The sequence below is a fragment of the Gadus morhua genome, chromosome 1 (assembly GCF_902167405.1).
Source record: "Gadus morhua chromosome 1, gadMor3.0, whole genome shotgun sequence".
In the NCBI taxonomy this organism is placed as follows: domain Eukaryota; kingdom Metazoa; phylum Chordata; class Actinopteri; order Gadiformes; family Gadidae; genus Gadus; species Gadus morhua.
Genome location: NC_044048.1, coordinates 3,013,399 through 3,039,215, shown reverse-complemented (window position 1 = coordinate 3,039,215; position 25,817 = coordinate 3,013,399). Strand labels below are relative to the sequence as shown.

The 25,817-nt window shown below is 44.9% G+C and overlaps 1 protein-coding gene across 1 annotated transcript in view; it reads left to right on the top strand.

Annotated features, from left to right (window-relative positions):
- The first annotated feature begins 1,770 nt into the window (after nt 1-1,770).
- The window catches only part of LOC115545877 (solute carrier family 2, facilitated glucose transporter member 11), a 24,769-nt gene continuing 722 nt past the window's right edge, over nt 1,771-25,817 (top strand). The window contains exons 1-11 of the mRNA XM_030359394.1: nt 1,771-2,063; nt 2,666-2,764; nt 14,032-14,192; nt 14,317-14,441; nt 14,719-14,848; nt 15,623-15,771; nt 19,690-19,877; nt 25,081-25,191; nt 25,266-25,367; nt 25,450-25,525; nt 25,611-25,738. Of these exons, the coding sequence (XP_030215254.1) occupies nt 2,040-2,063; nt 2,666-2,764; nt 14,032-14,192; nt 14,317-14,441; nt 14,719-14,848; nt 15,623-15,771; nt 19,690-19,877; nt 25,081-25,191; nt 25,266-25,367; nt 25,450-25,525; nt 25,611-25,738 (1,293 nt within the window). The 5' untranslated portion in view covers nt 1,771-2,039. The remainder of the gene's footprint in view (nt 2,064-2,665; nt 2,765-14,031; nt 14,193-14,316; nt 14,442-14,718; nt 14,849-15,622; nt 15,772-19,689; nt 19,878-25,080; nt 25,192-25,265; nt 25,368-25,449; nt 25,526-25,610; nt 25,739-25,817) is intronic.

Below are 25,817 nucleotides of genomic sequence, written 5' to 3'. Positions count from 1 at the left end.
TGTGCTTGATGATGAGATGAGCCATTTATAATCATAGAAAGATATGACTCCCACGAGCACAATGACAATCTACTTGATAATAAGCATGCATTCAAACTAATGCCAACCACTTTCTGTGACGAAGGAAAACATTCATGAAGGAGGCCGTGTTTGATTCTGACTGTAGTACTAACTAGTTAACTTTAACCTTAAGTTAGTATAAGTAACGTTAGAGAAAGAATGCAGGGGGCTTCTTTCCCCCTTGTGGACGTCATATAGCCCTCCCCGTCTCTTCCTCTCAGGATGATGTGAGCCAAACGGTGTGAATGAGTGACATGTGAATGTGTCCGCACCTTGGCCTTGGACTCATTGACTCTGTGTCCTCCTGCTGATTGTTCTTGGTTGTGGTCCATCATTTATCTGTTTCCCGCCTTTTTTCCTGCTCACCTGTTCCTCGTTGTGCTGTTACTGCCCAGACTATTTGGTACCCTTTGTTGTTAGTGCCACCTTGTCCGATTGTTTTATACCTGTTATGCCTTGCTCAGCATCAAATACATTTTTTTTAACTTCCTTCTGCTTTGGGTTCAGATTTCAGATATACCTGAAAGAAGGTAAATTCAGGGTGTACGCATTGGTTGACCTTTCCTTCAAATGGGCCAGATCCTTTAACCATATGCTAAATAAATGAATACGTCTTTTAACTTTTAGCTTTAGTTGTGACAATACTGAATTAATCTTAACATATGAGTGGACTGAGAAATAGATTAAGGTCATTGAATGGAGGGAGATAACAGTTTCAGTCTGTGAATCTATTGAAAATAGATTTCCAACGTGGATTAGTTAGTGTGTAAGTGGAATATCTGTTGATTAAAGTGCTGAAGACCAGGGTTAAATTCATATGTTGGTTGTTTTTCCACCATAAAGTCATTGTGTGCATATAATGTCAAATATAAAATCCCACCATCATAATTGAAGTCCTTCTTATGTTGGTGATTTTTGAAACATAAAGTCGTCATGTGAGTTTAATGTAAAATATTCAATTTGATCATTCATAGAGGCTGTCTTTGTGATGCAGTGGTAAGACCTTCTGATTGACCTGTTGGAGAGAGACCCAGTCTTGCTTAAGTTGGTTGTTTTCAAACATAAAGTAATTCCGGTAATATAATGTGAAATATATTCTCTCTCCATTTCCCCACAGAAGGTCAGAGACAGTACCGGATACATGACATCATTACGCTTACATCGTACATTACTTTTAGAATGGAAATAAACAAAGCAGGAATTGAACATTGGTCTCTAGGGGGTTATCCCACAGTGCTCTCCATTGCACCACTGCTACAGGGACAACGATCAATGAACAATAACCAATAATCAATAATCGAATCAATAAAGAGGTTATACATGACATTCCAATGTATGCAGTGCATTTCTTTCTTTCTTCGTTTGTTACCTCAAGGCAGAAAATAAGGAAGGGCGCCGGGAACGCCTTAATTTATTTTTAATTCAATTTATTCCCTTTGAGGGCAACCAGCCACCATCGGTCAGTGTGTGTGTGTGTGTGTGTGTGTGTGTGTGTGTGCGTGCGTGCGTGCGTGCGTGCGTGCATGCGTGCGTGTCCATTAACCAGCAACACATGAATGTTATGTATTTTGAGGGTTCGCTAAGTCCATGATGTCATAGCTGACCACTAATTCCCTTGTCAGCCAAATAATCAGTGATTTATTAAATTGAAGTGATTTTATACGTGTTTCTTCTTTGACCGAGGGGAAATCTGACGCATGCATCTCCAAAAAGATTACCAGAATGCCTAACCAGTGTACGGATTTCTGCAGTCCAGATGCACAGGAAAGAGTTCGAGTTCGTACAAGTATTTGTTCTGCCTAATGACCCTCAGCCCAGCCACGTTTATGGAGCTGAAGATTAGACCGATGGTTTGACCGGCTCTATAAATGTTTAACCCGCTATTGGGATATATGCAAGCCCTGAGTGTGATACCTCCATCCCCTGGTTCTGTCCACACATCTGTGTGCTGAGTCCAACTGATCCACAGTGACAGAGACATGAACACTGCACTCAAAGAACTGGTAGGTGATGGTTTAAGGTGTCTTATTTCACAAATTTCATATGCTAAACATCATATCCTATCCTAAAATGATAGTTAATTTTCCTTTTTTTCTTTAAGATTTTGAATTTTTTTGATTTTTTTTTTTTCACTGTTGAGGATACCTGAAACAAACAATTGGCTATTAATCACTAATTTTTAATGTGTTCATGACAACACAATTAAAAGCAGGCTGTAAAGGCACTTCACACTTTACACAGATTTTGTGTGCTCCTTGTAATTTGAGATATAATAAAATAATTTCCTGAAGCTAAATAAGAGTAAAGAGGTTTTCCATCATAACATGTAATGTTATGATGGCATGTCATAACAGTAGAAATGTCAACATTTCTTACTCATAGAAAGCACACCAGCAGGCAAAAATGTTTAAAAACAGTTTAAAAGCTAAAGTTAGATTGATAGAATTAATGAAAGAACCTTCATATTATTTTCAGGCATGAGTAGCCTACTTGAATTCAATACCATCCACATAGCAAATGTACCCAGTAACTAGTTTGCCACAAACAGTGTAAAGCCTGTGATGTTGTGTGAAGAAGTTGTCTAATGTCTTTGTCTGTTTCCCAGCTGCAGTACAGGAGATTGTACCTTCTGTCTCTGGTACTGGGAATAGGAGGATCCTTTCAGTATGGAATCCAGGTTTCTATGATGGCTTCTGCAGCAGAGGTAGACACATGATTTAAAACAAGTTAATGCATTGTATTATGTATGGATAATTTAAAGAGCCCATGCCATTAAAATCTCATTTTTCCTATTGTTTGTTAAATAACATAGGTCTGAATAAGTTTGTGAGCTGTGGTAAGTTTGAAATCTATGCAGTTTGTCTGCTGAATGCAATAGGCAATGAAAGGAAAAAGGCAGAAGAAATGAGCCGATCTGGATAAGGTGACACTGTGACGTAGCGTTGTCAAATTATTATTCATGGCCCTGCCCACTTGGTTGGTTCGTAACCACCCACAAGAATTCTGAAGGAGTCGTGATTGAGCTAGTGCTAAATGCTAATACGTGTACGGTAGTTTCTTAGTTCGTAGTAACAGGCTAGTTACAGAATTTTGAATGCAATGGCAGAACGACATCGAACTACATGAACTGCGACATGCTGCCTGCCGCCGGTTGCCGCGAGGCACCACCGCCGCGAAGCACCACCGCCCGGCAGCGGGCAGCCGGGCGGTGGTGCCTCGCGCCGGCAGCAGGCAGCAGGCAGCGCACGGAACTGTCTACTACAGATTGATGTGGAAGTGGAAGAACCAGAGACGTCGGAGAACCCGACGAAGTCCTTTGTGATTCATTATATCGTCTGGACGTGCACACAGCTTTTGGCCGTGATAATATGTATTATTTGATATAGATATCTATGTATTATATGATATTTTTTAGATATAGAGCTCCAGGACTGTAACGCAAGTGTTGTACACACGTCGGACTCTCGTCTCTGGTATTTCTCCAACTAGACTCGTAGTGGGGGTTATCTCAGCCATGGTTGAGAATGAATTGGGGGAAAGGAACTTTGGCTTTGACTCCCTGAAGGCATGAACCACGACATGGAGGAGAAAGGGATTGTTGACCGCGGTCGTCTCCCGCCGGAGCCTCGCTGCCGATGGACCATCGCCTCGGCTTCAGGAGGCGGTGATTAGCGCTGACCGCTGCCGAGGCGGCGGGAAGCAGGGCTCAAGCGGGATACATTCGCGGCCAACAATCCCTTTCTCCTCCATGTCGTGGTTCATGTAGCCTACTTCAGGGAGTCAAAGCCAAAGTTCCTTTCCCCCAATTCATTCTCAACCATGGCTGAGATAACCCCCACTACGAGTCTCGTTGTAGAAATACCAGAGACGAGAGTCCGACGTGTTATGCGCCATCACACCAACAGCAGAACGGTTATCCAAATAACAAGGAAGTGTACAACACTTGCGTTACAGTCCTGGAGCTCTATATCTAAATAATATCATATAATACATAGATATCTATATCAAATGATACATATTATCACGGCCAAAAGCTGTGTGCGCGTCCAGACGATATAATGAATCACAAAGGACTTAATCGGGTTCTCCGACGTCTATGGTTCTTCCACTTCCACATCAATCTGAAGTAGACGCGGTCGTTTGAGATTGATAATAACCTATCGTCTGGAGGCTCACACAGCTTTTGGCCGTGATAATATATATTATATATTATATGATATAGATATCTATGTATATTAATATGGGTTTCTAAGAGCCATTGCGATACATCCACCGTAAACAGAGCGCATGGTACCGTGGCTACAAGCTGCTCAGGGCCAGGTGATAATATGTATTATATATTATATGATATAGATATCTATGTATAATATGGGTTTCTACGAGCCATTGCGATACATCCACCGTAAACAGAGCGCATGGTACTGTCAGTGGCTACAAGCTGCTTAGGGCCACACCCCCACCCCCCTCCTTGACCTGCCTTGACACGCCCACTGTATACAGAACGCATGGTACTGTGGCTACAAGCTGCTCAGGGCCACACCCCCACCCCCTCCTTGACCTGCCTTGACACGCCCAGCGAAACAGCGCGTTTGGGGGAAGCTCAATGTGCGACTGTTTCGGAGTGACTGTAACTCTGCACCACGGCTGAATTTCGGGGACGTCTTTGAATACTGTGTTTGTGGCCCACTAATACCTATATTAAAGCATCCATAAATAGAATGGCATGGGATCTTTAAATAAAGTTGTATTCATGTTACATTAAGTCACTCTATGCAATTTACTTCAAATTAAATCGCAGTAAGTGACATAACATTAACTTGCTCACTTATCATTAGATGAATCGACTACCCAAACAGCTGTAGATGATGTTATGTAGGCTAGTATACAGCTGTAGATAATGTTGTGTGGTAGTTTACAGCTGTAGATAATGTTATGTGTGGTAGTTTACAGCTGTAAATAATGCTATGTGGGGTAGTTTACAGCTGTACATAATGCTATGTGGGGTAGTTTGCAGCTGTAGATAATGATATGTATGGTGGTTTACAGCTGTATATAATGTTGTGTGGTAGCGTACAGCTGTATATGATGTTATGTGTGGTAGTTTACAGCTGGAAATAATGTCATTTGTGTTAGTTTACAGCAGTAGATAATGTTATATGGGGTAGTATACAGCTGGATATAATGTTATGTAAGGGCAGTTTACAGCTGTAGATGTTATGTGGGGTAGTTTAGAGCTTTAGATAATGTTATGTGAGGTAGTTTACAGCTGTAGATAATGTTATGTGGGGTAGCTCACAGCTCCAGATAACGTTGGGTGGTACTATACACCTGTAGATAATGTCATTTGTGGTAGTTTACAGCTGTAGATCATTTTATTTGAGGTATTTTACAGCTGTAGATAATGATATGTAGTAGTGTACAGCCGTAGATAATGTTATTTCTGATAGTTTACAGCAGTAGATAATGTTATGTTAGGTACTATACAGCTGTAGATAGGGTTATGTGTGGTCGTTTACAGCTGTAGTTAATGTTTTGTGGGGTAGTTTACAGCTGTAGATGATGTTATGTAGGCTTGTATACAGCTGTAGATAATGTTGTGTGGTAGTTTACAGCTCTAGACAATGTTATATCTGGTAGTTTACAGCTGTAAATAATGCTATGTGGGGCAGTTTACAGCTGTACATTATGTTATGTGGGGTATTTTACAGCTGTAGATAATGCTATGTATGGTGGTTTACAGCTGTATATCATGTTGTGTGCTAGCCTACAGCTGTATATAATGTTATGTGTTGTAGTTTACAGATGGATATAATGTCATTTGTGGTAGTTTACAGCAGTAGATAATGTTATGTGGGGTAGTATACAGTTTGATATAATATTATGTAAGGGCAGTTTACAGCTTTAGATGTTTTGTGGGGTAGTTTACAGCTGTATATAATGTTATGTGGGTTAGTTTACAGCTTTAGATAATGTTGTGTGAGGTCGTTTACAGCTGTAGATATTGTTATGTGGGGTAGTTTACAGCTCCAGATAATGCTGGGTGGTAGTTTACAGCTGTTGATAATGTTATGTGGGGTACTATATACCTGTAGATAATGTCATTTGTGGTAGTTTACAGCTGTAGATAATGATATGTGAGTTGTTCACAGCTGTAGCTAATGTTATGTGTGGTAGTTTACAGCTGTAGATAATGTTATGTGAGGTATTTTACAGCTTTAGATAATGTTATGAAGTAGTGTACAGCAGTAGATAATGTTATTTGTGATAGTTTACAGCAGAAGATCATGTTATGTTCGGTACTATACAGCTGTAGATAATGTTGTGTGTGGTCGTTTACAGCAGTAGATAATGTTATGTGGGGTAGTTTCCAGCTGTAGATAATGTTGTGTGGTAGTTTACAGCTGTAGATAATGTTATGTGAGTTGTTTACTGCTGTATATAATGTTATGTGTGGCAGTTTACAGCTGTATATGTTATGTCGGGTAGTTCACAGCTGTAGATAATGTTATGTAGTAGTTTACAGCTGTAGCTAATGTTATTGGTGGTAGTTTAAAGCTGTAGATAATATTATGCAATGTATTTTACAGCTCTAGGTAATGTTATGTAGTAGTGTACAGCAGTAGATAGTGTTATTTGTGATAGTTTACAGCAGTAGATCATGTTATGCTAGGTAGCATACAGCAGTAGATAGTGTTATGTGTGGTAGTTTACAGCTGTAGATAATGTTATGTGGGGTAGTTTCCAGCTGTAGATGATGTTGTGTGGTAGTTTACAGCTGTAGATAATGTAATGTGAGTTGCTTACTGCTGTTGATAATGTTATGGGTGGTAGATTACAGCTGAATATAATGTAATGTGGGCTAGTTTACAGCTGTAGATAATGTTATATGTGGTAGTTTATAGCTGTAGATAATGTTATGTGAGGTATTTTACAGCTGTAGACAATGTTATGTAGTGTACAGCAGTAGATAATGTTATTTGTGATAGTTTACAGCAGTAGATTGTGTTGCGTGGGGTAGTAAACTGTTTACAGCAGTAGATAATGTTATGTGGGGTCATTTCCAGCTGTAGATAATGTTATGTGTGGTAGTTTACAGCTGTAGATAATGTTATGTGAGTTCTTTACCGCTGTAAATAATGTTATGTGTGGTAGTTTACAGCTGTATAAAATGTTATGTGGGGTAGTTTACAGCTGTAGATAATGTTATGTAGCAGAGTTTTCTATGATAGAATGTCAATGTTATGCTATATGATAAATACTGGATGTATTTTATGATAGATAGTTGATCTATTCTATGATAGAAAGTCGATGTGATATTTTATGATAGATAGTGGATGTTTTCTATGATAGATAGTGGATTTAGTCTATGATAGATAGTTGATTTGATATTCTATGATAGGTAGTGCCTGTTTCTATGACAGATAGTGGATCTCTCATTTGAGTGCCTACTCCTACAACATATTTATTTTATCTCAAACTATTCGTACATTGCCAACCGTCAATAGCTCAGCGAGTAGAGCACAATTCTGCAAGGCAGAAAGTCCATGGGTCAGGTACCTAATATGGTCGGAGGAAACAGCTTGTGGATGATGTACTACTGAGCAATGGTCTCCCAATAGAGTGACTGTCCTTGTACATATATGGTGTGTTTGGAACTGGGCTAACTTTGGGGCAGTTGGCTGTATTATACTGATCTACAGTGGAGCTACTGCTAGCCAGTCCCTACAGAAAAACGTGATTATGCGATCCCATAATTCCCCGCCTAATCAGCCAAAGTCTGCATATTCATGCGGGCCCCATATTTTCCAATATGCCGCACTTTCACCGCATAAATTGCTGATTTCTGCGCAAAATATGCAGGGCTTGCATGATTTCATAATCCCTGCATTTTCGTTGCAAAAAAGTCACATAAATCTTAGCAGAAAGTTGAAAAATGTTGTGTTTATTTCACACAAGAGCAGCCATTTCCCCATGTTGCCATGGGAACGTTATGAAGTGACGTAATTACGCAACGTGAACGTCATTGAAAAGCAAGTTCCCACATTTTCCGCAAGTTCCCGCAATTTTTGCAAGTTCCCGCATTATCATTGCATAAAATTGCATAAATATGCTGCATATTTCATCGCATTTTTTAAGAAAACGTGCCGCATAATCAAGGATTTTTGGCCGCAACAATCACAAAAAAACGCCGCATTTTTCTGGAGGGACTGGCTAGGATTAAACTCACGGTTAAGGTTTGACTACTTCCAGCAGTAGGGTTTTGCTTTGTCTTAATTAACAGGGCCCCACCACACACTGGCCCTCATTTATCAAACGAGCATACGACAGAAAACGTGCGTAAAATGGACGTACGCTCATTTCAACGTTGAGCTTGGCATTTATCAATTTGAACGTGAGCGCAGGCTGCGATGAAATCTCACGTCAGGTCTGAGCTCGTGTACGCAAGTTTTTTTGGCGCAACATAAGGGTATTTCAATGATGAATGCCCATGTTCAACATCTGTATTAATTACTAAATAAATTGGAATTAGCCCAGCCGTTCAAACAATTACAATCAAGTCAGGCCTAATTAAAAACAGTATTGCTATGAAAATAATTAGAATGTGACAGGTGAAATGTTTATTCAGCTGTCTATATTAACAGGAGCTTTGCCAAATAGTGGTCGTGTCACAGCGATGGCAGATCTGGCTCTGTTAAGGACCTCAACGCACAGACGAGAGAGTTTTTCGAGACCGCGCCGATTTTTTTAAGGAGGGCGATGAATGGCTCTTGAGTCGTTTTCGTCTCCCAAGCCATCTCCTGATGGAGCTATGCAATGCTTTGGAGCCACAGTTAAGGCGAGAAACTAGGCGATCAAACGCAATACCTGTGCAGGTTTGCTCTACCTTGGGATATTTGGCCACCGGGATCTTGCAGCGGGAGATCGGGGACAGGTCTGCTATTTCCCAGCCAAGTATTAGCCGAACCATGCCAGCAGTTTTGGCAGCTATAATGTCCCTCTCCGAACGTTATATTAAATTCCCATATAATAACGATCAGCAAACTGGAATCAAACGGGATTTTTATGCTATTGCTAGGTTTCCAAATGTGATTGGTGCGGTTGATTGTACCCATGGTCGTATGAACCATCTATTAATGATTACGCGTACATCAACCGCAAAAGCTACCATTCAGTTAATGTTCCGATTATTTGCGATGCCAGAATGTCAATCCTGAACATGGTAGCCCGATGGCCTGGGGGCACGCACGATTCTTTTATTTTCCAAAATAGCAACGTTGGGCATCGTCTACATCAGGGCGCACTACATGGTCAGAGTCATCTCGGTGAGTTACGCTGCAGTCGCACTGCACCGGCCTCCCCCCGTTTCTTGCTTGGCCGGCTTCACAGCCGCAACACGTTTTTTGGTGCTGAGCTTCATGTCGGACCATTTTTTCTTCACCTTATTCGGAATTAAATAACTTTAACGGAATGCAAACAATAGCATATATGTGAAATGTTTTAAGCTGGATAACAGAAGTTATACATTTAATTCATTATTTAATTAATTTAATTAACAAACCTCTTCCGTAGCCCGACGAACATTGGAAACACTATTCACTGCAACAGTTATTTCATTCCATATAGCATTCTTTTGCTGGCCTTTAATGCCAGATTTTAGGCTACCAAATAAAACCAGACGATTCGCATCCACCAGTGACCCGAGCATCTCCATTTGGGTCTCGGAAAAATTCCTCTATTTTACCGTTGGACGTTTCTCCATGTCGTAAAAGTTAGGGGCGAGACTTCTGAAGACGTGCTTTTATATGGGCGTGTTACGTTAATTACGATCGATCTCAGCCGCCGTATTTATCAACACCAAGATCCTTCGTACGCTGGGATTGGTGTGATACGAAGGTTTCGTAAATCTCACGTGGGTCCTATCGATGAATCATGCGTTCAGATTTGCGCTCATTTCTACGTTCGTTTGATAAATGAGGGTATTGCATACCACTGTGAGGAAGCAAATAGAAGGGTTGAGTTATGACTATGGCTCTATAATATCAAATTACCTCAAGTTGTCTCGCAGAGTGACAATCACTGTTGGGAACGTTACTTTAAAAAAGTAATTAGTTATAGTTTCTCACTACTTGTTCCAAAAAATGTTACCTGGGAAAGTCAGCAAGAGGTTTGTCCTGCACTTCAAGTAGCCTATTATCTTTGTAACAAAAGTAAACAGTTAAACAATATAAAGTCTGCTTAAAGGTTGGGATTTGCGAAACGCCAGCAGATTTTGAAAATACACAACTCAAATGGTCCTACCCCCTCTCCTTCAACGCTGACTCTGACTCCACCCATTCCAAGTACCTGGACGCGCAATCATGCACGAGCGCGAACAGAGATGCGCGAGAGCGAGCCAGGCTAGCGTAGGTTTTCGTTTAACAACATGGCACTACATTCAGCTGTAAATTGCACCCAGTACCGCGGGAAGTAGGGGTGCTGGGGGTGCTGCAACACCCCCTGTCCGAGGCCCTGTCTTATCACAGAAAACGATCATTTCTAAAAACTCCGGCCAAAGTGGAGATTTCTGAAAACGCCGGTTATGTGTTGTCGTGTCAACGGGGAGAAACGGGATTTTAGGTTCTGAAGCGTCACATTATGCACCAGGAAATGCTTAACGTCATGTGAGCGCCCGCTGTACCGTATTGGTCCGAATATAAACACAAACCCCATTGTAAGACGACCTATATTTGGAAAAAAGATTTGAAGACCAGATCTTGTTTTTATGAATGAATAAATTGTATTCATTGAAATAATATACGCAAATAAAAAATAAAAAGGCATAGAATAAAACACTGCATTGCCACTAAACAGTAGTGCAAATAGGCCGTACTGATGTGCAGTGGCGCCTCCAGAAGATTATTCCAGGGGTGGCCAATGGGGGCCACAGCAAATCTATAAACATCCCGGGCAGCGATTGTTGGCCGGGGGGGGGGGGGGACTACATTATAATATAATCTAGACTACATTATATATTTTAAATAAATATGCATAATAAAAATTGTCTTAGGGGTGGCAAATGGGGTGGCAAAGAATGATTTTGGGGTGGCAGTAGCCACCCCTCGCCACCCCATGGTGGCGCCACTGCTGATGTGTACACCAAAGACTATTCCTGACACTCCTCTGCCCTGCTGTGTTCGCTCTGGCTGTGGTCGCTCCGAACTGTTTCGGCCCGTGGCAAAGCGAGTCATCCTCGCTGCTGTCCAAGGCATTTTGAGACGCAGCATTTATTTAATGCTCATATGACCTAGTGCTGAAAAAAGGTTAGATGAAAAAGTGTGAGGGGAGCGGTGGTGCGCTAAACTTGTTCTGTGAGCAGCTGGATGTGAACCATGGTGTGAATGAAGTGAACGATCGATTTTCACGATTGAGGTTTTTTTTTCCAGCACCCCCTGCTGAGAATACGTTCCCGCGGCTATGGTTGCACCAGATGTTATAAACATTAAACGGTCACATAAATCATAACTATTTTTAGAAAATGTATGTTTGTTTCATTTAATTGTATTGGGAGTCCTGGTTTTCACTAGGGTTGCCGCGGTGTGGACATTTTCACACCGAGTAATACACTCGTCTCAACACCGGTATTACCGAGTATAAACGGTATCAACTTTGAAACTAGGTCCACCGCCACACAAGCATCGGTTTTTAGACCCTTCTCGTCCTTCAGTTGCCACCAACGTTCGAAAGCAGCGCCTAGGATTATTCGTGATTTCAGTTTTTCTCTTTCAGCGTTTTTATTATCAATTACTCTCTGAAAAATAGTTTTCCTTCTCTTTGCTGGTGGTGGTGGTGGTGGTGGGGATGGTGGCGTCTTGTCTGCCATGGAAATTGTCTTCTACTGCTAGGTCCAAATGTGGATTAACTAGTTCCAGTAGCTACCGCAGGATAACAACAAACAGGAGCTTGCTCTGGGTCACGAGTACTGCACGAAGGGGTCGCGCGCGGGGCGCGGGGGAGGGGGAGTGCAGTACGACCGTTTGATTGACGTACTTACTGTCCAATGCAACTCGGTGGCAATGGAAATGATTGGCTGGAGTTTTTCGAGCCCTGCCCGTTCCACAGATGATTGACTTGTTTAATTTTCATGTCAGTACTTCTAACTCAGTGGCTGTAAGCGGGTTATGATAAGGATTTCAAGTAATTTTGCAAAAATGGCCAAAAAAGCAAATTCCATACCTTTAACTCTATAGCAAATTAAATCATTTCAAAGTGTGTGTGTGTGTGTGTGTGTGTGTGTGTGTGTGTGTGTGTGTGGCGCGTGTATCCTGGCTTGTGTGTTTGGCTCACTGGCTCCGATTGGCTACCATGAAAAATGGCTCTGCCTTAGCCAATCATAATCGCTTAGCTCGTTGTTTAACCCACCAGAGGGGTATTCCATCAACCAAGCTAAAGGCAAAGCCGGGCTTATTTCGCCAAGCCTCGCTACTTTCAGCTAGAGTTGCGTTCCATTAACCTGGTTTAAGGGAATCTCCGCTAAGTAACCATGGCATGTAATCCGACCAAACTAACCTGGTCGGTACCAGGCTAACTGTCAGGCTTACTAGAGCGGTGTTTCAGATAAGTCCATCTGTTGGAAACAAGTGTACCATCAGAAGGTTCTGCCAAGCCTAGTCCTCTCGATTTTGTCATAAATGAAGTACAAATAGCGTTTATTTTCACTAAGGGTCCAAGATTAAATTATGCAAATTAAATAATTAAATGAATTGCTATCTATTGTTATCGTGGATTTTTTTAAAAGAATCATTGAATCCATCATTACTAGCCTGAGCAAGGCGCGGCTGAACTACGTTGATGGAATGGCTTCAGCCTCAAGTGGAAGTTGGCGTTAGTTCTAACCGGGCTTAATCAACTAAGCGCCGCTTTTGTTAGCGACTTTGATGGAATACCCCACCGGTCTCCTCACTAGCAGTTTGTGTGTGGAGCCGGGGGTGTGTTTGGATTATGCAGTTATTCAATTAATTCATAGTAACGCACCGCATTTAACGTTCAGTAACGTTAACGGCGTTGTAATGTCTAGCCAGTACCCGTATCTACAACTTAGTCATTATTGCTGCATCTAGTTGATCACGTTTTGAAACTAGCGCAGCAGATTCACTTCGATTTGGGTTTTCTCATCAAAGTCTGAGGCTATTTTGTAATTGTCATTGATAGTTTTTGTGAAGTCTGCCTGACAACTTCATCCAGTCCTGCAGAGGATTTTAGAATGTGGCTGATGAAATTGTCACTGTTTTTGAATATTGTGTTCCAGCAATCGGTTGAGGCTAAATGTATAGAGACTGTATCAGTTCAAACAAAGAGTTGACGTCCTCACAGCAATTATCGATACTGTAAATACCTACAAAACTAAAACTAATTAGTGGGTTTTCTTTTTTAAGTGGGCTTTGATGCCATTGCAGGCTACTTGCTAGAAATGTTGCTTGCATTATCATAACTCAGTTTGACAAGTCAGACCCCAAGTCTCGCACCACTTGAATTAGAGCTTCAGCCAGCCTAAATCCTGTGGGGCTGTGGATGGGCTCAAACCGATTATTCTCTCCACTACTTTCTAGTACCATCTGCACTGACAAAGAGATAACAAAAGGCCAAACCCTTGGCCGCGATTGTGGCTACCGCCTCCCATTCACTTTGTATTGGAGACGTGTTGGACACTTGCTTGTGTTGGGCAAGGGATTGAGGGAAGGCTCGATCCTGGGTGATCCCGAGCCCCTGGGCACTTGCCCCGTTGCCCATACGGAATTTCCATTTATATAGCCAATAGATATCCGTTTCTGGCTTTGTCAATAATGTAACCTATTAGTCGATACTGGTCCAATGTTTGTTAAATAAATACACATCAAAATGTGTACTAGCTATTTTCATCTAAATTATACATTTGATTACACCCCACACATTTTAAACATGTGCAACAATGAGCGACCCTATTGTTCACCCCAGCACGTGCAGAGCTTCGTGAACGATACGTGGATGGAGCGCTACGCGGCCCCGGTGGACGCTTCCACCAGCATGCTCATCTGGTCCTTCGTGGTGTCCGTGTTCAGCCTGGGCGCCTGGGCGGGCGCCGTCCACAGCGGCAGCCTCCCCGTCACCTATGGCCGGTGAGACCCACCATCCACTCAAATGCAAAGCATGGCGCCGCACGCACCCACACCCAGTGAGCGTCAACACTAGGACCACACACACAGATTGTGATCATCCTTTCTATGCTCTTTTCTTTTTAAGGAAAAAAGCTCTGCTGTTCAACAACGTGGTGGCGGTCGTGGCTGCCCTGCTCATGGTCTTCTGTCGCATGGCGAGGTCCTTTGAGATGATACTGCTGGCCAGATTCCTCTATGGCTATAACGTTGGTACGTTTCACCTCATCAATCATTGTGTCTACATGAGGGCCTACAGCAGGGCAACATCTCAATGGTACGTTCCATCATGTTGTGACTGCATTCTACATTGAGATGTGTGTTTGTGTGTGTGTGTGTGTGTTTGTATATATGTGTGTCTGTGTGTGTGCATGCGTGTGTGAGTGCGTGTATGTGTGAGTCTGTGTGTGTGTGTGTGTGTGTGTGTGTGTGTGTGTGTGTGTGTGTGTGTGTGTGTGTGTGTGTGTGTGTGTGTGTGTGTGTGTCCCAGGCCTGGGATTGAGCGTGCACCTGATGTACTTGGGTGAGTGTGCCCCAAAGAAACGAAGAGGGTTTCTCACTCTCACTGGGTCCATCTTCATAGCTGCTGGGAAAGTCACGGGACAGATCATCGGACTCCGGTGAGATGGTTTTCAAAAGTGCCAAAAGTGCTGGGGGGTCCCAGTTCACCTCGGCTTTGTTACTTTCTCTAATGTTCTCCTGTTGTTGTGTATCTAACGGTGTCAGTGTTCACTGTGGTTGTGCATCTAACGGGTGTCAGTGTGTGTTGTTTTGTATCTAACGGGTGCCAGTGTGTTGTGTATCTAACGGGTGTCAGTGTGTGTTGTTGTGTATCTAACGGTGTCAGAGTTCACTGTGCTTGTGTATCTAACGGGTGTCCGTGTGTTGTTATACAATTACAATTAGGGCATTTGGCAGACGCTTTTATCCAAAGTGACCTACATTGGTTAATACACACATTGACACACCGACAGCAGAGTCAACCATGCAAGGCGACAGCCAGCTCCTCAGGAGCAGTTAGGGTTAAGTGTCTTGCTCAGGGACACATCGACACTCTACAAGACACATTACAAGACACATTACAAGACAACCGCTCTACCTCCTGCGCTAAGCCGACCACGTTGTTGTGTATCTAACGGGTGTCAGTGTGTGTTGTTGTGTATCTAACGGGTGTCAGTGTGTGTTGTGTATCTAACGGGTATCCGTGTGTTGTTGTGTATCTAATGGGTGCCAGTGTGTGTTGTTGTGTATCTAACGGGTGTCAGTGTGTGTTGTTGTGTATCTAACGGGTATCCGTGTGTTGTTGTGTATCTAATGGGTGTCAGTGTGTGTTGTTGTGTATCTAACGGGTGTCAGTGTGTGTTGTGTACCTAACGGGGGTTCCCTGTGCTCAGAGAGCTGCTGGGCTCGGACAGCGCCTGGCCCTACCTGCTTGCGTCGAGTGGCGTCCCGGCCGTGGTGCAGTTCGTCAGCCTGCTGTTCTTCCCTGAGTCGCCTCGCTACCTCTACATCGACAAGGGCGACACGGAGGCCAGCAAAACAGGTGGGTCACGTGAGAGATGCTCCTAACGAGGGGATTTACATGAGTCATCACGTTCTGCCCTGCTTGAGGGAGGCTGAGCTGTGTCTCAATGTTGATCGCGCCTCATTTTCTTGTTTTAAAGAGATGACCAAGCCACACTAAGAGATGTGGGCAAGATCTCACACAGTGAAAGTTTGTCACATTTTAACTCTCTCCCGAGTTGACTTTTTTTAATTGACATTTTACTGAAGAAAAATGTACTGATTTAAAGTATTGTGTAGTATTGCATATCTATGACCCTAGCCACCAATTGACGGCTCCCATCTGATGGCTCCCAGCTAACACACCATAATAAGGCTTGTGTCAACTAGACATAATAATCCACAACGATCTGATATTTGAAATTACATTTTCATTTATAAATGTGGTTATCGCAGAGCTATATCCCAGAATAGTGACCCTAGCACAAATCCTAGTGAGTCGGAGCAAAAGTGTCCTAAGAACATTGTGTTGATCTATACCGTTTATACCATACAACCCTAAGTCCAACCCACTGGCACTCATCTGTAATAGGTCTTTAGTGTCAGTGGGTCCCACCCCCTAGGCGGGTTTGAAAATGAGGAGTGCTTGTCGTTTTTTAGAGGCCCCCCCCCCCTTATACTTCCTGCTTTAAATTACACAAAAATCATCACTTTGTGTCATTTAAAGCAGGAGGTGTTAGAGGTAAATACGGATTTCTCCCGTCTCAGTGGAAAATGATGGAATGATGCAAGACCATTCAAAAATATGAATGATATTTCAAACAATACAAAGCTTAATGCAAATGGTTGAAGTGTCCCAAGATGACACTCTCATTGGTTCATTGCATGTTACGCCCAAAACACACCTACGGGAAATAAAGCTACTTCAGACCAACCCATTTTAGATTTGCGTTGGTCGCAAGAGTCATTTATCCGCCAGTATAATACCAAAGCTACTTGCGTTTCGCTTTTCACACTTGGGTTTCATACCGTTAAAATAGGGCCCTGGGTGTTTCAACTAGGCTCTTAAACAAAACTACACCCCATTTGTTAATTCCCTTGTTAATCACTAGTATGGTAGCCTTGAGATGAGGATCATATTATTTGTAGGATCATCCAACTACTCCATGTAGTCCATGCCCTCCATGATGTTCTTGCACTCCAGGAAACACAGTCCCTGGGGGCTCAGTGCTGCTCCATTCTCTGGCTTTATCTGAGGCCGGTTGAAAGCTTTCTCCGGGTAAGCTGCTGTGATCTCCAGCTCGTTTCCACAGCGCTGATCCAGCTATTTAATGGCTTGGTTGTATCCACGATCAGCTGACATGTGTAAGCAGCTCTTGACCTGATCTTAAGGTTCTCCTCAGAAAGCACAGCTTTTCTGCCCTCCTCTTAGCCCTGGAGTCAACAGCTCACACTGAGGACCTGAACCGTGGGTCTCCGTGGAACAGAGGAATGTCTCTTTGGGGTAAACGAGATGATGGCAGGTTCCTCACAGGCTGCGCTGTGATGTCGGTCGGTTGCTGCGTCACTCTTCAAGCGTCGCCCCATTATCTGTGGGATGCTGCAATTGTCTTACGGCTGCTGGGATGGCCTGTGTACTCACCTGAGTGTGAGTGTGTGTTTAGAAGTGATGTTTCCTTTAATCTTCCCCTTTCAAAGCTTCACAGTGCCTGGTGCAGGATCTCACCAATGTCGTTTGGGACCTGAAGCATGCACTGGCCCAATCCCAATGTCCGGACTCACGGATTCACAGGCTTTGCTGCGCGTTCCCGCAAAATTATTATTAATTATTCCAGTAACAGGTTTCCCTGTGTAAACCTGCATATACCAGGCGTAGCTGCCTCTGGCATCACATGCTGCCCAGATCTTGATCCCATACTTGCCTGGTTTGCTTGGGATGTACTGTTTGAATGGACGGCGACCTCTGAAAGGGACCAGGCGCTCGTCCACTGTCATCTCAGGGCCTGGATTGTTCATCAGCGGTCGGCGCTCCACCCACCTGTCCCAAACGTTCCTGATGGCAGCCAGTTTGTCGTCTCACCAGCGGAAAGGTTGTGTAGCTCTGTCATCAAATCTGATAACTCTTGAGAGGACATGAAACTGCTGCAGGGACATAGTTGACCAGAATATAGGCCTCCCTGACACTGCATCCCACAGACTTTTTGTAGCCTCATTGTTAGACCGATGTACTCCAGTCTGAAAGGGGCTCACGTGGGGTGGAGTGTGGGTGTGTGTGTGCGTGCATGAAAGTGCGTGCATGTGTGTGCATGTGTGCGTGAAAGTGTGTGTGTGTGTGTGTGTGTGTGTGTGTGTGTGTGTGTGTGTGTGTGTGTGTGTGTGTGTGTGTGTGTGTGTGGTGGTGGATTTGTGGTTGCGTACTATCTGATGGATGAACACAATCTAGGGTCACCCATTCAATTCCTATGGCGGTTATTTTTGACCGGGAACACAACAGGTGTTACAAAGTTGACTAAACAACTCAACATTTAATGAAAGTAGTGATCAGCAATTGTATATGTTCAAATGCCTAAGGTGGAGGATATCATAAGCCCTCGAGACAAATAAATGTAAAACACAATATTTATGATTGATCGAAATGGAAATCGGTCAGATTTGACCCGAAAACGACAGGAAGGTTAAACATTGCCAAGGTAACATGTGCTCTCGTGAAGTGCTGTCCCAATCCCATATATACCTGTCTGAGCCCATGTGGCCTCACACACTCACTCGCTTAAGTAAATTAGCTCCTCAGATCAATTAAGTCCGTGAGACCTTCGTCCTCCGGGCTCACTTTGGGATTTGGCCACTGTGTACTTGTACTCTACTTTGGTACACTGTGTATATCAGCGTTGGATTCTGTCTAAGCTGTTCGGAGCAAGAGCTCTTCTTTCTCAGCTCTGAGCCTGCTTCTCTTCTAGTGCAGCCAGTGTAGTTCCAATGGCTGCCTTGTTGGCTGTTCCTCTGAGGTGTACTGAGGTAGTGATGAAAACGGAGGAATGCATACTGCTAATCCTTTCTCCATCAGCTGACCTGATGGTCTTAACACTGCAGAATGGAGACACTACTTTGTCACATTATTGTGCTGACCTTGTGCAAAGCTTAGCAACCTAAAACCACCTGTCAGTTACTTCGACCAACTCATGGAAGTCTCTTTTAGGCTCAAACCGATAATCTTAATCTGCATTTCTTCCTCATTCTTGAGGAACAGTAGAACTGATTCATACAGATTTCAATGAATACCTTTTAAAACTCTTCCAATAATTGTTCAATGGTCCTTTACGTTTCTATCATCTGCTTTGAGATGGTTAATCTCGTCCACCTTTTCAGTCTACTGTGACAGTTTAGATCCCCTCGCTTGTATACACTTACTCAACTTTGCTTCATGGCCTTTTGTTCTGTGTGTGACTGCCCTCTTGTGGTCAGTTTAAGCATTCCCCCCCTTCAGGCGTCAAGTCAGTTTCCTCCATTGCAAGACCACGTCCCCGGTGAGGTGGAAATTAGAAACATAATTTCCACTACGATTTATAGCAGTCTAACACTTTGACCTCGATAATCAGTTGACTTGCAGCATTGCTTTATAAACGCCCAGAAACATTGAAGAGAGCGGTGTGGGGAACTAGCTTACTGCCTCATCAATTATTTAATGGAGCTAGATTTACTGAAATCAGACTGTTGCACATTTCCCCAGAAAAAAGAGCCATGCGATCCACAAGTGTGTAAGCAAGTAAGTGAAGTGCAATCTTTTTTAAAGGATTGGCATCGTTGAACGGGTTCAAACGATGTGTGTGGAAGCAGATGCACAACATTTGTCTATCGAAAACATGTGCAGACCTAAAAACAGAATCATTGACCAAAGAAAGGATGGGAACCGCTTGGTTTAGATGGTGTGTAAATGTTAGTTTAAATGTTTGTGTGCCAGCCCTGCACTGGCTCTGGCAGGAGGACGACCTGAAGCAGGAGGAGGATGACATGCGGAGCGAGAGGGAGAGCGTGCAGGGGGAGAAGGCCAAGACGGTGCTGGACGTGCTGCGCTCCCGCTGCGTGCGGTGGCAGCTCCTGGCGCTGGCCATCCCCTGCGCGGGGGTGCAGTTCTGCGGCAACAACGCGGTGAGTCACTATGGTTACTACGGGGAGCAGTTTGTACACTTTTTCTGCTGACAAGCGTGCGTCACTTGTCCCAGATTTAGCTCAAGCTCTAAATTGATACGCAAAATCTGAAGCTAAATTGTATAGATTGTAGCGACCGAGCAGGACTATGAGGGGGATTGCTGGGGAGTTTGTGGTGGGAAGGAGTTGCCCTAGTTCAGCCTGATAGGCCTGTTGGGATAGAGGGCGGGCACAGATAGCCAGTGTTTGGTATCGCCCTATTGTTTTGGGCCCTCCTCCGCTCCAACCCCGTAGTTAGTTGTACGGAAAGGATAATAAAGCCTGCAGTTCTCCGGTTAAACGTCAGCCCCCTGTGTCCTCATCTTTGCACTAGTTAGCCCCCGCAGTGTCGGGCCGCAAACGCTACACTGGTGTCAGAAGTGGGATAGCCAAGCCTCCATTCCCCTCACACACGTGGGCTACCACCACTAGCTGCTACCGTAGGACCGAGATGGCTGAAGAAGAAATCGGAAAGTCCGACCTCTTCAACCTATACACCCCGCCGGACACACCAATGAGAAAACCAACTGATGCAAACCAAGTTGTAAGGAGAAAAGATGAAAAGTCTCACTCACCACTTGCCACTTTGCTGACTGAAGTCCCCGATTTTGTAGAGAAAAGCCCATTCTATGTTACCGCAACGGCTAACGCCCCGTGCCCACTACCTCCGTCCGTTGACTGATCCCCATTGACTTTGAATGGGGACGGACGCGCAATGCATTGTGGATCCGTCCGTTCCGTTGGAGCCTTCGGCTCAATCAAGAAGTTGAAAAATGTTCAACTTTTTCGGCAGCGACGGATCCGTCATCCAATCAGATCACGTATGCAAATTTAAGCACTGTGACGCGACTCAGGCTCTGACGATAATGGAAAGTGGGAAAGCGGGTCATCTTGCATCGCAACAAGCAGGAAGAAGCGGGAAGAACCCGGCGAAGCGATTTGATTGGCTGACGGATGCCTCTACAAAGACTACTCCCCCATCAGTCAGCAACACCTTCCCACGTCCGTTGACTGACGGAGGTAGTGGGCATGTAGGGTAACGCCCCGTGCCCACTACCTCTGTCCGTTGACTGATCCCCATTGACTTTGAATGGGGACGGACGCGCAATGCATTGTGGATCCGTCCGTTCCGTTGGAGCCTTCGGCTCCGTCAGAAAGTTGAAAAATGTTCAACTTTTCGGCAGCGACGGATCCGTCATCCAATCAGATCGCTGTACGGTTGCGGATTGACGCCCCGCCCTCATGGGTAAAATCCTCAGTTTGTCGATACTCATGCTAATGATCATGTGTTTTCCCCGCGTGTGATTTGTTGACCATTATGTTAATTTTGATGTGCCTGTCCCCGGACGTCATTGGCTGCTGCATCGGAGGGCCGAGGATCTGGGAGGATAAAGCACGGGCGAGCTCAACATCCACGGCAGCTGGCCTTGGATATGAAGCTTGCCACATTGGGTCTTCGAATGGTTATTTGTTGGTTGATCGAGGTTCTTGTTAATTGCTACACGGGAACTTATCCCATGCTCTGGGCTAAATAAACAAATAAACAACTTCCAGTTAACCAAAGACATCTGGTTTTATGTTGCCACCCCTTCCCCTAGCGGGGGACGTAACAATCGCGTATGCAAATTTAAGCACTGTGACGCGACTCGGGCTCTGACGATACTGCATGGAAAGCGGGTCATCTTGCATCGCAACAAGCAGGAAGATCTTTTGCCGCGTTTCCACCGCAGGGTGCGGAACGGATCGGATCGCAAAGGTGCGGTAGGGAGGGGGCGGTATAGCCCAGCTCAGTTCCGAGGTCGCGTTTCCACTGCCGACAGTACCCTTGGTGGTAGGCCGGATGTCGATCGCCGCGGCAGCTACGTAAACATCGTAAACAACGTCTTCCTCCCCAAGAATGCAGACGAACGTCTCCACCTCCTTGTTCGCCCAAGCAAGCTTTTTACGCGACATGTTAATTGTAAAGAATAATACCTCGAGGCTACTGTTTGTTTTTATCCCCGCGTCACCCGGAAGTGACGATTCTGTTGACCAATCAACGGAGGGGGGGTGTAGCTAGAATTTCACGGGACCCTTTCAGGCGTCTGGTCTTGTTTTGGGTACCGCAACGGAGGAGTCCCGAGAATGGGGCCGGAACGGGTACGGCAAAGTCCGGGTCACGCCCACTTTTGGCGGTGGAAAGGCGACCCGACCCGCACCTTTGCGATCCGATCCGTTCCGCACCCTGCAGTGGAAACGCGCCATTTCTTAGGACTCGCATCCTATTACAGCCGCTTTGTGGCTGGGTTCTCTACTGTAGCTGCCCCCATGTTCATTAGGGGTGTGCCAAATAATCGTCATGACGATGCATCGCGATTCTAATTTTCACGATCTACTGCATCGATTGTTGACGCCAAGAATCGATTATTAATTTAAAAAAATGAATAATTAAGTTTTATAAAGCCTATTCACTTTTTGTGGCATCAGTTTGTCCTCTTATGTTTATGAAATGATATTGTTGTTATAATGGCAGCTACTTCCAAAAGGGGAAATGTTTGAATGTTTTCATTTCATTGGTTTAAAGGACCACTGAGGCCATGTAAACGGCACTGATTATCCTTATTTTGTTATTTTAAGTTTTATAGATCCTTAGCACTTCTTGTCAGTGTATCCAGTAATAGTCGTTTCAGTAAATACAGCTATGTATGAATTGAGTTGCTTTGAGTTATCAATTGAACACACTATCCAGATCATACACAGCCAGTCAGCCACTGGTAATGGCTTAATTTTTTTTTAACAGTGTTCAGTGAAAATTCGCAATGCATCGCAATGCATCGCAATAATTCAAGTATCGCGATGCATCGTGATATAATCGCATCGTGGCATGTGAATCGTGATACGAATCGAATCGTGACTTCTTTGGCAATACCCACCCCTAATGTTCTTGTTAATGCGCAAAGACACACAGTACAAATGGGGACAGAATTCAGCCTTCCACGAGCTATAACAGGCCTTATGTAAGGATCCAGTGCTGGTTGCACCAAACAAAGACTTGCCATTTATCCTTGACACGGACGCTAGCAACACAGGCCTTAGTGCTGTACTCTCGCAGCTGTCCCCTGACGGAGAGCGGGTTGTTGCTTAACAAAGTCATACCTTGGATTAGTCGGAGAGGAACTATTGTGTCACGCGCAAGGGACTGTTGGCAGTGATTGATGCAGTAAACCATTTCAAGCACATTGTCTGCGGCCTTCCATTCACCATTCGCACTGACCAGGCTGCTTTGAAGTGGCTCATATTCTTTAAAGAGCCTGAAGGACAAGTCGCCAGATGGATCAAACATCTCCAGGCCTTTCAGTTCACCATACAACACAGAGGTGAGAATCACACAAATGCAGACAGCCTCTCCCGCCGTTCGTGTGCCCCAGACTGTCACCACTGTAACCGGAAAGAAGAACGGGAGGCAGCTAACCTACAGACGGGGGAGGTGATCTGTCGAGCCCTATTACCCGATGATGTTAGGGGATGGGCTGGACTGCAAACCGAGGACCCTGATCTTAAAACAGTAATGGGGTGGCTGGAAACAGACAACCCGCCACCCTGAGAAGATGTGGTGGCCCAGTCAGGGGCCTGTGGTCCCAATGGCCAGGGGTGGAGCTGCAGGAAGGTGTCCTGAAGAGGTGCTGGCATGAGCCAACCACTGGGGAGCCACGCTAGCAGGTGGTCGTGCCAAACGACCTCGAGGACAAAGTGCTGGAGGCACATACAGAGATCCCCCGGAGTAGGTCACTTTGGGGTGACAAAGACATTGTGACGGCTACGGTAGGCATTCTATTGGGACCAGAGCAAGAGAGATGTTGAGGACTACTGTCGCCGCTGCAAGTCCTGTACCACTCGTAAAGGGCCCCAAGGTCAGTCCCGTGCACCTCTACAGCAGCACCGTGTCGATGAACAGGGTGGCAGTCGATGTGTTGGGCCCACTTCCCCGTACCAGCAGAGGGAACCGGTATGTGTTGGTCGCCATCGACTACTTCACAAAGTGGATCAAAAGCATACCCCCTACCTGACCAAGAAGCCACAACCGTTGCCAAAGCCTTGGTGCAAGGAATGTTCAGCCGCTTTGGAACACCCTCGGAGCTCCACTCCGACCCAGGGCGGAATTTTGAATCACAAGTATTCACCGCCATGTGCAGCTAACTTGGCATCCGTCACACAAGAACCAGCAAACTTCACCCTCAAAGCGACGGGTTGGTGGAGCACTTCATGCGGACCTTTGGCGCCCAAATAGCCCTCACCACCACTCCAGATCAGAGTGATTGGGACCTGCAATTATTCCTCTGGAATCCACTGGCTATACTCCTGCATTGTTGATGTTGGGCAGGGAGCTCAGAACGGTGCCAGAGCTGGCCTACGGACGGCCGCCCGATGCACCAGATGCCATGGCTGGCCCGGAGTATGCCAAGCAGTTACAGGGCTGCTTGGAAATGGTCCACAGATTCGCCAGACACCAAGCTCAGCAGGCAGGGGTTCGTCAGAAGCGATGCTATGACATGCACGCTAAGGGGCAGGACATCCAGGCTGAGGACCTTGCCTGGGTTTATTGACCTAACAGGGTAAAAGGCCATTGCCACAAGCTGGACAGCAAATTGGTTGGCCCCTGCTGTGTGGTTGAGAGAGTTGGCGAGGTTGTGTATATAGTCCGACTCGCTCTCAGGGACGAGGAATTGGAGGGGGGGGTGTAGCGACCCAGCAGGACTATGAGGGGGATTGATTGGGAGTTTGTGGGGGGATGGAGTTGCCCTAGTTCGGCCTGATAGACAAGTTGGGATTGAGGGCGGGCACAGATAGTCAGTGTTTGGTAACGCCATATTGTTTTAGGCTCTCCTCCAACCCTTTAGTTAGTTGTGCAGAAAGGATATCTTTGAATATAAATCTTTAATCTAAATCTAAATCTAAATCCTATATCTAAATCTACATCCTAACTCTAAATCTGCATTTTAAATCATAATCTTGCATGTAAATCTAAATATTACATCTAAAGATAATCTTGTATACAAACCATCCCCCCCCCCCCCCCCCCTCTTAAAAAATGTTAGGCTACATATCCCTACAAAATAACTTTGTCACAGTCGACGGGCGCTATCGGCTCAACTTTATTATGTGCTGGTGTAACTTTAACTCTCAGCTGTACTTCTACGCCTTCGACATCTTCCGGGAAGCGGGTGTGGCGGAGGATAAGATGCACTACCTGTCCATCGGGATCGGGGCCACAGAGTTCGTGACTATATCGCTCTGTGTGAGTACTGCTCGTTCCTATACGCATGGAGGACCACGCAGGGGTCCTCCCTTGTTGACCGTGCTGTGGTTCAGTCTCTAGTGATCGAACGCGCCGGGAGGAAGAAGCTGATGGGCTACGGCTACCTGCTGATGGGCGTCACCATGTCCGTACTCATCGTCACGCTGTCCGTCAAGGTCAATATACAACAGTGGCTACTCCTTTGAGATGACAACGGTGTGATAGATGCTGTTTAAGACCTGTTCCTTGTGCCTGCAGGATTTGTATCCCTGGATTCCCTACGTCAACATAAGCCTGATATTCACAGTCATATGTATTTACGGACTTGGACCCTGTGAGTTATTTCCTGTTGATTATTCACCTGGTTCCTAATCATTGGATCGAGAAAGAAGTGTGAGAACAGCGTTGTGTTGTTCCAGCGGGGGTGTCCATGGCGCTGCCCGCTGACCTCTTCCTGCAGGCCTGGCGGCCCTCTGCTTACGTCTGCAGCGGCACCATCAACTGGGTGGGCATGTTCCTCATCGGGATGCTCTTCCCCTACATAGTGGTGAGCTAGTCTGTGTATAGAAACCTTTATGGATATCAAAAGGTTCTCCTAGATGATGCGAGTGTAATGTTAATCGTTT